Source organism: Hippopotamus amphibius, chromosome 1 (genome assembly GCF_030028045.1).
Source record: "Hippopotamus amphibius kiboko isolate mHipAmp2 chromosome 1, mHipAmp2.hap2, whole genome shotgun sequence".
NCBI lineage: Eukaryota > Metazoa > Chordata > Mammalia > Artiodactyla > Hippopotamidae > Hippopotamus > Hippopotamus amphibius.
In genome coordinates this window covers 155,777,223-155,789,900 of record NC_080186.1, presented here as the reverse complement: position 1 = coordinate 155,789,900, position 12,678 = coordinate 155,777,223, and the positions used below count along the sequence as shown (strand labels likewise).

General features: G+C 40.6%; 1 protein-coding gene across 9 annotated transcripts in view; it reads left to right on the top strand.

Moving 5' to 3' along the window:
* The first annotated feature begins 664 nt into the window (after nt 1–664).
* Nucleotides 665–12,678, top strand: part of TCERG1 (transcription elongation regulator 1) — a 59,864-nt gene continuing 47,850 nt past the window's right edge. For 4 of the 9 annotated variants that reach the window (XR_009053216.1, XM_057731921.1, XM_057731907.1 and 1 more), the window contains exons 1-5: nt 666–748; nt 7,431–7,656; nt 9,882–10,034; nt 11,078–11,471; nt 11,775–11,894. Coding sequence is in view for 8 of the 9 variants with exons in the window: in XM_057731921.1 (XP_057587904.1) it covers nt 690–748; nt 7,431–7,656; nt 9,882–10,034; nt 11,078–11,471; nt 11,775–11,894 (952 nt within the window). In the remaining variant the exon portion in view is untranslated. Of the gene's footprint in view, nt 749–7,430; nt 7,657–9,881; nt 10,035–11,077; nt 11,472–11,774; nt 11,895–12,678 lie in introns of all 9 variants that reach the window. The other 5 variants (XM_057731962.1, XM_057731949.1, XM_057731941.1 and 2 more) reach the window with 2 other exon arrangements.

Genomic DNA, 12,678 nt, shown 5'->3' with positions numbered 1-12,678 from the left:
TTTCAGACAAGCGTACTTTGAAATTGAAGGACAGAAGGTTTACACTGTAAATTGCCAAGAGGCTTCCTCCCCCAACTTAATACAGCAACTTACAACACTTAGCCTGCAGCTAATTATTTAATACAATTTGAGGTATTCTCGTATTAGTAATATATTATTTAATAACAGGGGTTGAATCCGGTGGTGCCTTGAGACTCCTGATTCTGAAAAGCTGGGAAAGCGATCATTTCCACAGCAACTCTGGCGACCCAGGTCGATTTTTGGTTGTCTCACGCAATGGAAACGGTCTCTGCTGCAGCCAATATAACCAGTATGAGGCCAACATGGCCCCACAATTGACTTTCCTGGAAGCCGGCAGACACGTGGCTACCGCAGACCGAGCGGTACGTGGGAGGACCCAGTTTCGCTTACCGCGAGAGGGCGCCGGCTGTTCCCCCGTTGCTAAAGTCTCGTTTCCCATAAAGCCTCCGAGCGACCAATCAACTGGCTGTATCCATACCGCTTTCAAAGTCGGCGGGCCCTTTCACCAATAATAAAGCAGATACCACCCTCAGGTCGAGGATTGATGGAAAGTCTGACCAGTCATTTCACAAATCTTTGCTATCTCCGCCTCTCTCGCGCGGGATTGACGATCCGCCCGGCCAATAGGGGACGCTGAGTCGGCGGGTGGATGAACGCGGCCCTCTGTAATGGCGGAGCGTGGCGGGGACGGGGGGGACGGTGAGCGATTCAACCCGGGGGAGCTCAGGTAAGGACGCTGCTCTCCCTTACATCTCGGCGCTCCGGCGCACCAGGTCTAGGCCCGCTGCGCGGAGAGCCGGGGTGGAGGGTGGGCCGAGGAGGCGCGGCGGCTGGGGGCCAAGACCGCGTGGGCTTGAAGGGGGAAGGGAAGGCGGCTTGAATGAGTGAGCCGGGCCGGGGCTGGGCCGCGGCCTCCTGTGCGTTCTCGGGGCGCTCCCTGAGGTTTTTTCGGGGTCTCGGCGCTCCTCGCGGCCTGCGGCCCACGGGCCGGACCCGGCGTTCCCGCTTTGGGGTCCCCCCTCCGGCTCGGGCCGCCTCCGCTTGGGCGGGCCTCCGCCTTGCTCCCGGCTCGGCGCCGCCGCGGGCCCAGTTTCCCTCTCCGAAGCCCTCCATGCCGCAGGCAGCTCCCCGGCGCCCCGGCTCGGCCTTCCCCACGCCCTCCGCCGCCCTGTGGGGTCCCCACGTCTGCCCGGTTCCTCCCTCCCCACGTCGTTTGCTTTCCTTTAACTTCGTGCGGCCTTCCTTTTTCTTATTCTTTGGTCCCTTATCCCGTATTTGTGAGTAGTAACAATAGCGGTAGCTGTTGGTTTCGTGGTTCCAGGGGCCAGAGGACCCTTTGCTTAGAGTTGTCTCTCGTGACCCTCACATCCACTCTTTGGAGTAGTTGCCGTTCTCATTTTGCAGGCCCCAGAGCAAGAGCCATCTTCAGTTAAGGGACTTGACCATCTTACAGGTGAGGAAACGGAGCTTCGTCGAGGTTGGGGAAGTAGAAGCGGGTCGTGTCGGTGGAATCGTGGCTCCAGGAAGTGGCTTCAACCCCAGACAGCCAGGCTCGGGAGCCTGCACTCTTCCATTCCTGTCCCTTGTATTCTGCTCACGCCATCGCCCTAAGGACGGCAGTGACCTTTCTCGCCCTGGTTTCTCACTGCCTCTGAAATCTGTAATTAAGTGTCTTGGAGAGAAAAATCTTTAGTCTGTGGTTTTTAAGGAAAACGAGGTACTGAGCTTTACGTATATATGATACCTTTTAAATTTTTCCTGGATAGGCAAAATGTCATTTCAGATGTTCAGCTCCCGTTCTGAATTGTGCCCTTGTCAGCCTTTGAGAATGAAAAAGAGCAGAATAAGTTATGAGGACTCTAGTATTGTCTAGAGTTCCAGATGAAATTGTGTAAGGAAAATGGGTATTGTTACTCAAGTTTTTAGGGAGAAAATCATGTCTTTTAGATTCTTAACTGTCACAAAAATTCTTACTTTGGCAGGAAAACAGTCTCATTTCAGGGATCTATCTCAAATCCTTTAAACCCCACGTATACACTTCAGTAATGAGTGATCAAAGTGCATTGCCAGAGTCGTTCATTGTTAGTGATGAAAGGTTACTTCTGATCTCAAGAGAAGGTTACTTAAGCTAGTCTTATGGATTTATTTGGGAACATTAGTTTGCATTTTAGAGATTATCTTTCTACAGCTTTACAATGAGTAGGCTTTTAGACTTTATTAATAGTAGTCTAGACATTGTTGCAAAACTGATTTGAATAGGCTTTAAATTAGGTGTCCTGTTGTAAATGTTTTATATCTTAGCCTCTTGGGTTGGAAGTTCCTTCCAGAGCATATTGCACAGACTTTTATTTTAGCATTTTTCATGGTTTAAGAGAAATTAATTGTTTTTCTGGCCTTTGATGGCAGAAATTGGGGCTTAATTTTTGTATTTGTATTCTGAATACATGGTGTGTCACTATCATAGTGCCTGATGAATAAGGTGTTCAGTGTGTATATATAGTAAATAAATGAATATAGGAGATCTAGAGATGGTGCATCTATTAGACCCACATTTATTAAGTGTGTGCAATATGAGAGTCACTTACCTAGGTGCTGGCAGTAGAGTCTTGAACCAGACTAAAAACTTTTGTTCTCAAGGAGCTTTCATGCTAATTAAGATTGATCTAAATTCAAAACTAACCACATCAAATGAGGAAATCAGCCTGCAAGTGTGAAGAGATTTGCACAAGTTATTGTCAGGGTCTGGATTAAAACCTAGGTTTCCTCAATTAGTCTTCCTTTTAATTTGCCTTCCATATATCAGCATTAAAAAGTTTTTGCTCTTCCTGTTATATTGAAGTATTTGCAGTCTTGTCTTCACCATTGGGAAGATGGCATATATGGATTTAGTACTTCTAGGGAAATACATTTGTTCTTGTAAAAAAATTTTTGTGTTTCTGTTCATGCAAGTAGGCTTCTGTTTTCCTAAAGACTGAAAGCGGTAGGAATGCAAATAACCTACAGAGTTTATTTGGAGATTCAAATGCCTTTCTATTCCTTTATGGTTGAGGGCCATTAAGATGACTTAGAGTCATATTTGTATAAATCTTTTACTCAGGGCCTTTATTTTTATGACTTATGACAAGGTACTTGCAGTTTAAATTTCCTCAACCGTACAGTGGGAATAAGAACATGCTGGGGTTACCACTGACTAACTACCTTAAACAAGTTCTTTTTCTGTGTCATAGTTTCCTTTGTAAAAATGGTGCCAAGCTTATCTCATTGGGTTGTTGTAAGGATTGAAAGACTTAATACAAATAATGTCCCTATAACCGTGCCTAGTATATAGGAAGTAGCCAGGGTTCACTATCATTATTAAAACAATAATTGAATACTTACCATCCTGGGCACTGGGATGCATCACTATAGTAAGGCGAAACTATGTGCTAGTGGGTAGAGATAATACAAAAGTAAACGAGAGAGGTTTTTTTCAGCGTTTATCGTAATTGTAAACTCAAACTGGGTAATGAGACGGGGGGGACTAAGCTAAGACTGAAGAGTAGTCAGTTATATAAAGATCTGGGGAAAAGCATACCAGGCAGAGGGAACAAGTGCAGAGGCTTCAGAGTAATAAAGTAGTTGATCAGAAAGACTGGAGTCTGTAGAGAGGTCAGCAAGGGCCAGGTTATATAGAGCCTGCTAATAATAATTATAGTAATAATAATAGTTAGCACTACTACTAATACCATTTAACAGGATAATTTTAGTATTTTACTAATACTTTTACTATATCGATGTTATAGCAACAGCACTAGTAGCTGTGTGCTGTTCCAAGTACTTTATTAGCTCGTTTAATCCTCACTGCAGGTTCTGGTAAGGTTCTTGTGATGCAATGGTGTATATAAAGAGCTCAGCACATGTGCTATGCATATATGACATCAGAAAATGGCAACTTAAGGCTATCGATAGAGGAAATTTTGTGAATTTTTCTAAGGACTTTTATTGAGGTATAATTGACATACAGTAAACTGCATATATTTGAAGTGTACAATTTGAGTTTTTTCTTATTAGTAATGTATATATGGCAATCCCAGTCTCCCAATGAAATTATGTGAATTTTGCCACCATTTTCCTCGCAGACTTTTGAAAGCTTTCTAGTCATATTGGCTACCAGGTGCTTTTCAGGTAGAGCACTGTGCTAGGTTTTGTGGGGGAATGAAAGTAATGATAGTTAAAATAGTTTACTGTGTACCAGGTACTATCCTAAATGTTTCATGGGGGTTATCTCATTGAACAGAGAGAGGTTTTATTTCTGATCCCCCCTGCTCGTGTACATCTGAGTCTATTCAGGCTCAGACAACAAAAGGCAGAGCCCTGATTTGACTTTTCATGGTTTTAGAACCAAAAATGCTTAACTTCAAGTTAAGCATCAAGTTATAACTAGGAAGTGTGAAATTCTAGAGAGAAATAGTGTCGTTTTTTTCAGAAAGGAAGAGGCAGACTCAAGAAATCTGAGATTAAGATGCATTGTTAACTGAAGGCCAAAATGGAATATCTTTCCTTGGTGATTTTAAGTTTTTTCCTGCCCTAAAGGTTAAGACATTGCTTCAATAACAGTGACCATATGCCTTTTGGGAGTGCATATAATTTGGAAAAAGGATTCTTATTCTTTTTGCAATCACTGTTGTTTTTTTTTAATGTATTTGGTTTTTTTAAATTATTATTATATTAATTCGTTTATTTATTTATTGGCTGTGTTGGGTCTTTGTTGCTGCGTGCGGGCTTTCTTTAGTTGCAGTGAGCAGGGCTACTCTTCGTTGTGGTGTGTGGACTCCTCATTGCCATGGCTTCTCTTGTTGTGGAGCACGGGCTCTAGGCGCATGGGCTTCAGTAGTTGCAGCACATGGGCTCAATAGTTGTGGCGCACGGGCTTAGTTGCTCCGCGGCATGTGGGATCTTTCTGGGGCAGGAATGGAACCTATGTCCTCTGCATTGGCAGGCGGATTCTCAACCACTGCGCCACCTAGGAAGCCCGCAATCACTGTTTTTTAACTCATACTTTCTGACATTGAGTGTAGGATCATTGGCAAATTTGGTGAAATATGTTTGGTATAGCAATTCTGGATGTGTTTACAATTCTAGTGCTCTCCTAGAAGGCAAATTGGTTCTTTATTAGGATTTTTTGTGTCAGAATTGAATTACGATGTGGTAAATTTAGACAAAGTAGAAAGGGTAGTCTTAAGCACAGGGTTGAAAAATGTAGGAAAGTTGGAAGAGCCTGGTGAGGAGAAAGTATAAGAATGATTGTCATCAAATGTGCATGAGAAATATAATTGTTAATCTTCTCTTGAGCCCTGAAATGTAAATTTCATGTATAATGGAGAGATTTATCATAGCTACTGGGAAGACTGTGATAGGTGCTCAGCAAATTGCGGCAAATTATAGTAAAGATTTTTTTTTCCCCCTAATACTAGTTGTGGCAAACGGGCTTAGTTGCTCTGTGGCATGTGGTATCTTCCCAGAGCAGGGCTTGAACCTGTGTCCCCTGCATTGGCAGGCGGATTCCCAACCACTGCACCGCCTAGACAGTCCCTATGGTAAAGATTTTTGTAAGATTCTACATGCCCTATTTGTTAAGATACAGTATCACCTAGGTATTCATTGGTTCATTCAGCAAATACTTATTGAGCCTTACTGTGGGTAGACATAACTATGTGCTGGGGATATAAAGGCGAACAGGACAGACAATTCTTGCTCTCAAGGGGCTTAGATAGACAGCGTGGTGTAGTGTTTAAGAGCCACCCGCTTGTGTTTGAATTCTGGCTTTACCACTGAACCAGCTGTGTGGCCTTGGGCAAGTTATTTTACTTTTGTGTGCCTTAATCTGTAAAATGAGGTTGATAAAGTCTATCTCAGGATTGTTAGGATGATTAAATGACTTAAAAAGAGCTTATGATTACTGCCTGGGACATAGTAAGCACTGGTAAGGGTTAATTTTTTTAAAAAAGCAGTTATGAGAGGAGATAGATAATACCATCTTAGGTGATATTGCTTATGTACTAGAATGCCATGGAGAAAATATAGTAGGGTATTTAGCTAGAGATTGAAGGGGGTAGGGTGGGGTGCAGTGTAGAGAAGGGCTTTCCCTTTAGTTAGAGAATACTAATGATCTCTTTTTTTTAATTTATTTGTTTATTTTTATTGTTTCTTTTATTGGCTGCATTGGGTCTTTGTTGCTGCACACGGGCTTTCTCTAGTTGTGATGAGTTGGGGGCTCCTCATTGCTGTGGCTTCTCTTGTGGAGCACAGGCTCTAGATGCATGGGTTTCAGTTGTTGCGGCACATGGGCTTAATAGTTGTGGCTCACGGGCTCTAGAGCACAGGCTCAATAGTTGTTTGTGGCACGCAGGCTTAGTTGCTCCGCGGTATGTGGGATCTTCCCGGAGTAGGGCTCGAACCTGTGTCCCCTGCATTGGCAGGTGGATTCTTAACCACTGCGCCACCTAGGAAGTCCAGAGAATACTAATGACCTCTTAAGCTGCTACTCTCCCCTGCTATAAAAACCTTGTATTTGGAAGTAATTTCAAACTTCCAAAAAGTTACAAAAACGAAAGTAGTACACTTAGTGTTAATATTTTACCTGTTCTGCTTTATAACTTGGTTGCCTACACGCTCTCAGTTACTCTGAACCATTTGAGGGTAAGATATACATATGTACACCATGGCCCTTTACCCCTAAATACTTGAATGTTTATTTTTTAAGAACAGAGATCTTCTTTTCCTTAACTACAGCGCAGTTATCAGTGTAAATTTGCATTGATAAAATACTTTATTGTCCATATTCCACTGTTGTCTATTAATCCAGTATGTCCTTTATAGCATTTCTTCTCTCTTGTTCAGGATCTTGTCTAGAGTTTGTATTGTGTTGTCATGTCTCTTTGGCCTCCTTTAATCTAGAACATTTCCACAGCCTTCACCTTTTTTTATAACATCAACATTTCTGAAGAATATACCCCCCTGCTGTCCCCTTTCTAATAGAAAACTCTTCATTTTGTGTTTGCCTAATAGCTCATTTTTATTATATTGAGGTTATACATTCTTACCTGGAATAGGTGATGTTGTGTCCCTCCCAGTCACATTAGGTCAGTTTCTCTATTGCATATTGTTTTGTTCATCCTTCTTTGCAACTGTAAGAAACATGTGGGAAGATATTTTTAAGACCATTCACATAACCCCCTTCACCAAAATTCCTCCTAGATTTGGTGTGCATTGGTCATTCTTACTGATGCATTCTACTACAGTGGTATAAAATGATGACTTTCCAACTCTGCTTGCTCTTAAGGGCTTTTAAAATTTGCTGTAATTACAGATCAGTAGCTGCATTTTGTTACTTTGAGAGAGAAAAATTTATTCATTGCTTTCCCACACAGGATGGCTCAACAGCAAGCCTTGAGGTTCCGAGGCCCAGCTCCCCCACCAAATGCAGTGATGCGAGGCCCACCACCTCTCATGCGACCTCCTCCACCTTTTGGTATGATGCGAGGCCCTCCTCCACCACCTCGGCCCCCATTTGGACGTCCTCCTTTTGATCCTAATATGCCACCAATGCCTCCTCCAGGAGGGATTCCTCCACCTATGGGCCCTCCACATCTCCAGGTAAAGAGTGTAGAGATAGCTGTTTCTTTGTTGCCATTAGTGTCAGTTTTATATATGAGTTTTGCCTTTAAAACCTGTGTTCTTGGTTTTATAGGAAAATGGGAACAAAAGAGAATATCTTTATATTAATGTGTTTCTCCAAAAGCGCTTGTAACAATGATTAGTATGGAAACTCAGAATGGAAATTTATATGGTGATAGAAAAATGTATGTATAAAATTAGGATTGAATAGGGTAGTTCTAACCTGCTTTCATCTCTGAGAATTGTCTTTAGTAATCTGTCTTCTTCATGGGAAATGAAGTTTGAAATCTAACATGTAGAGCAGGGGAAATTTGCTTTCAATGATAGATGTTGCCAATAGGTTTAAATATATATATATGTATATTCCTGAGCAGTTCTCCCCAGGAATGATGCCTAGTATAGAATCTAGAAAGTGACAAGAAACACACGTAAGCACAATATTTGGATTTTTTTCCTTCCCTAGGAAAAAAGCATGGTTATTTTACAATTTTAGAAGTAGAATTGTTGTGGGATTTCTTTAAATAAAAACTTTTCTGGTGTTTTAACCTAAGCCATATATTCCTCTTTAGTGTATATAGACTCAGTTATTGTCTGAGGTTATGAAGGTATCAACTCTCAAATATTTACTTTTGAGATTGTATTCTTTTTGACTGTTTCTGTGTTTTCTTGGTTTATTCAGCCCGTACCATTCTGAAACCAAATAAATACAGTAGTATCATCTGCCTTCTGTTAGTTTAGATAATCAAGAATGAACTTACAAAAAATAGAAAGAGATAATGAGGTACAGTACTATTTAAGTGATGTTAACTCTGTTTTCATAGGGTTGTATTTATGGAAGAAACACCAGGTTTTAATACTTTGCTTAGTAATTTTGTTGCCTTCCTAGTAAAGATCAACCCCCCCTTTCCCCAGCCCCCTTAAACAAATTGTTAAATAGTTTTATGTTTTCTTCAGGGTTAGAATAGGAAGTAACCTTCTGACCTACTGACCTGAGGTATAACTTGTTATATGTGAATTTATTCTACTCTGTGCCTTTAAGAGTTAAATCTCCTTGCAGAATATTATAAAATGTCGTGGAGTCATGTAACTCTCTAATGGAAGTATGTCAGATGTTATAATGGGATACTTTCTAATGTTGTGATGCTTTTCTTGGTTTTGATGGATGATTGTGTGGTTTTACATTAAATCCAAGTGATTTCCTTAGTGCTGATGCTTGAACAACAGTAAGGTGAATCCAGAAGAACTGGAGTTTGGGGGAAGAAAACATTTTTAGGAAAATGAAACAGTTATTTTTCACATTTTTAGCATACTGTCAGTTCCATTATCCAGATTAAGATGCTTTGGATAATTGAATTCTAATGTTACTTGTAGATTATAGAAGAAATCTTTTAATCCCTGTTTAAAATCTGTTTTCAAAATAGCAGACGTCTTTTCTGCTTTAGTGAGTAAGAATACAGCAGTTACAGTTAAATTGTTTGGTTCAGGATCTTGGGTTGGGTCAGCAATCATTGAAGGAATTATCAGAGATTGTGTTGAATCAGTAATGGTTGCAGGAGATTTTTTTTTTAATTGTAATATATACCATTTAAACTCTTATTTTCCCAAAAAGTAAAATGGATAATTTTTTTTTTTTTACTGTATCTTTTAAACTTACTGATGTTAACATCTTTGGTAAGCTACATTATTATTATTTGAAAAATGGGAAATAATGAATATTTTCCTAGCTAATATTTTTTTTTCTTGTAGGAAAAGAGAATAAAGGGTTAGGTGTATCTGATTTTTCTTTTTCAGTTATTGCTGTGTTATTTGTAAAATAACGTTTCTCTTGTGGTTGGATCCCATTTTAAGTAAGCTGTGGAGGCATTGGTGTGGCTGGTGTTAAGAATTAAGAATCAGTTTTTTTCTATTGAAAGTAATCCAGTGCCCAGTGTATGAAGTAAGCAGTTAAGGTGTAAAGAATAAAGCAAAACTCACCCGTAATGCTATAACCCAGAGATGACTACTGTTAGTATTTTGACGTACTTCTTTCTGGTCTGTTTAGTAATCATTTTTATTACAGAGAAACTTCACTTACACAACCTACATAAATGTATTTGAATTGACTATAAAACTAGTTTCTCTTGCAGTGCTTTCCTTTTGGGTAGAATTTAGTAGTAATTTGAAGGAAATAAATGCAAGTGACATTACTTCTTGTGAATTAACAGAGACCACCTTTCATGCCTCCACCCATGGGAACCATGCCTCCTCCTCCCGGTATGATGTTTCCACCAGGAATGCCTCCTGTGACTGCTCCTGGTACTCCAGCACTGCCTCCTACTGAGGAGATATGGGTTGAAAATAAAACTCCAGATGGCAAGGTAAATTATAAAATGTATGTAGGTTGTTATCTTTTTGGTGACAGAAGAGTAAAACTTAGGAGTTCTGGCAGATTGAGATCAGTGACTATATCTTTGCCAATTAAGAATGAGCCTTGGGTAAGCCAGCGTGGGGCAGGACTCAAAGAAAGTCTCACTGGATTGGACTTCTGCACAGACATAAGGTGGCCTGCAGCACTTACATAGGTTTGCCTGATTCTGGAAGCCTGTATTTTAAATATGTGCCTTGGGTCCCCAAAACAGCTCTCAGGTTTAGTGTTTGCTGGGAGAACTGACAGGACTCAGCGTGTAGTTGTATTTGCAGCTAAAACTAATTACAGAGAAAGGATACAAAGCAAAACCAGCAAAGAGAAAAAGGTGCATGGGGTGCAGTCTGGAGGAAACCAAGCACACGTTTTCAGGAGTCCTTTCAGTGGAATCCTATAGAATATGTTAAATTCTTGCAACATGAAATTGTGAAAACACAGGTGAAGTGTTGTCTGCCAGGGAAGCTCTCCTGAGCTGAGGAGTTAGGGTTTTCATTGGGGACTGGTCCCATATCTGGTATCATCTGTGTGGCACATACCAAATTCCAGACTCCCAGGAGGAAGGCAAGTATTTAGCATAAACTGCATTATTTGCATAAACAGCTTAGGCATAATGAGCCATTCTTACCAGTTAGGGAATGATGGGAACCCTCCTGAAATCTAAGTTTCCAAATGCCAGCCAAGGACCAACATTGTAAGGAGAGCTTTCTAAGGATAGCAGTTTCAGGCCTGCTGTGTTAACTTTGTGCACAAAAATATAACCTTGGTTCTCCTTTCTTGGTGTGTGTTAAAAGTTAGTGTGTTCATTACAGAAAATTGGGAGAATGGAGTGAAAAATTACCTATAGTCTCATCATATACAAACAGCCAATTTTGATGTACTTTCCCTTTTTGTAAGTTTTTTTCTTTAATACTCTTCAAGACAAAATATAGTTGTATTATTATTTATAAATGATAGTTGGCAGATTCTTTGATACTGATGATTTTGCTTCCTCCGCAGGTTTATTATTATAATGCTCGGACACGTGAATCTGCATGGACCAAGCCAGATGGAGTTAAGGTTATCCAGCAGTCAGAACTGACACCTATGCTTGCAGCCCAGGCGCAGGTTCAGGCCCAAGCCCAGGCTCAGGCCCAGGCGCAGGCCCAGGCACAAGCACAAGCTCAAGCGCAGGCCCAGGCACAAGCACAGGCGCAGGCCCAGGCCCAAGCTCAGGCCCAGGCCCAGGTGCAGGCACAAGTGCAAGTGCAAGTGCAAGCACAAGCAGTAGGAGCTTCCACCCCTACGACCAGTAGCCCAGCACCTGCAGTATCCACTTCAGCATCATCATCAACCCCATCCTCTACCACTTCTACCACAACAACTGCCTCTTCAGTTTCACAGACAGTATCAAGTGAGTACTAGTCAGCATGTTTTCATTTAGGGAGTAGAGAAATGGACAAGTAGCAATACATTCCAGAATGATTCTAGTGTTTTAGGTATTATCCTTGATGTTATTTAAAATACATTTTTGAACATTAAGACTTTTGGCTAAAAAGAACAGAAATTTACATTAGTAAAAGAACTTACTTGCCCATTTGAAATTCATGACGCTAAACTGGGGAAATGCAGAGATAGCTATTCAGCTTGGCCAACAGTAATGCTGGGTACTGTGGGGTTTGCAAAATAAGTGTAAGTCTTGGCCCCTATCTTACAGAGTTTCCAGTTTTTCTAATTGAGGAGGCAAGAATAATGCATGTGAAACAATTAGAGAATAGCGTGCAGAGTTATGCAGCGAAAATAGAAGATATGAGAATTCAAGAAAACGGAGAGACAAGTGAGTGGACTACATGGGTATTGAGGTTGATCATAAAGGATGTGTGATAGGATTTGAATAGGTTCAAAATTTTGGAGAGGTGTTTCAAATAGTGGGAAACATAGATCAGGAAATGAGGATAAATACAGTTTATAAGATTGTTAGGTGGGAGGATTTATATTGGTTAATATATTGAATAAGAGACCAGATATGAAGAGTTTTAAGAACCAGGCAGATGGGTGAAGCAGGCAGGTGCGAGGTGGTCTGTATAAATGCAGTATTCTGGAAGATTTTTCTGGTGCTTGTTTTTTGGGTAGTGTTGAAATCAGGGAAACAGGAGCTTTTCAGTAACCTTGTTTAGAGGTAGATAGGTCCTGAAATGAGATGCAGGCAGATGAAATGTGGAGTTGAGTTAAAGGCAGTTTGCAAGATAAGAGAATTTTCAGGTATGAAGTCACAGAGGCCCAGAGGTTACATCTTTTCTATAAAGATGAGAGGTGATTAATAGATTTCAGAGAAGAATATTAATTTGCTTAAAAGATTGTCATGAATATTTATGCCACTAGTTCTAGTTCTGGGGTTTTTCTTTTTTTTTTGATTTAAGTATGTTGCTACTTAGTCTACAGGCTGAGATTGTGCCCCCAAATATTTAAATAATTTTATTGCTTTGATTATCTAATATGATACTGGTATGAAGATACATAGGTATCCCTAAAAGTGATTGTAATTTAAATTATTTTGCTACCTGAATAATACGAGAGAGTAAGAAAAAAAAGAAAAGCTAACTCTCCTCCCTCCCCCAGTA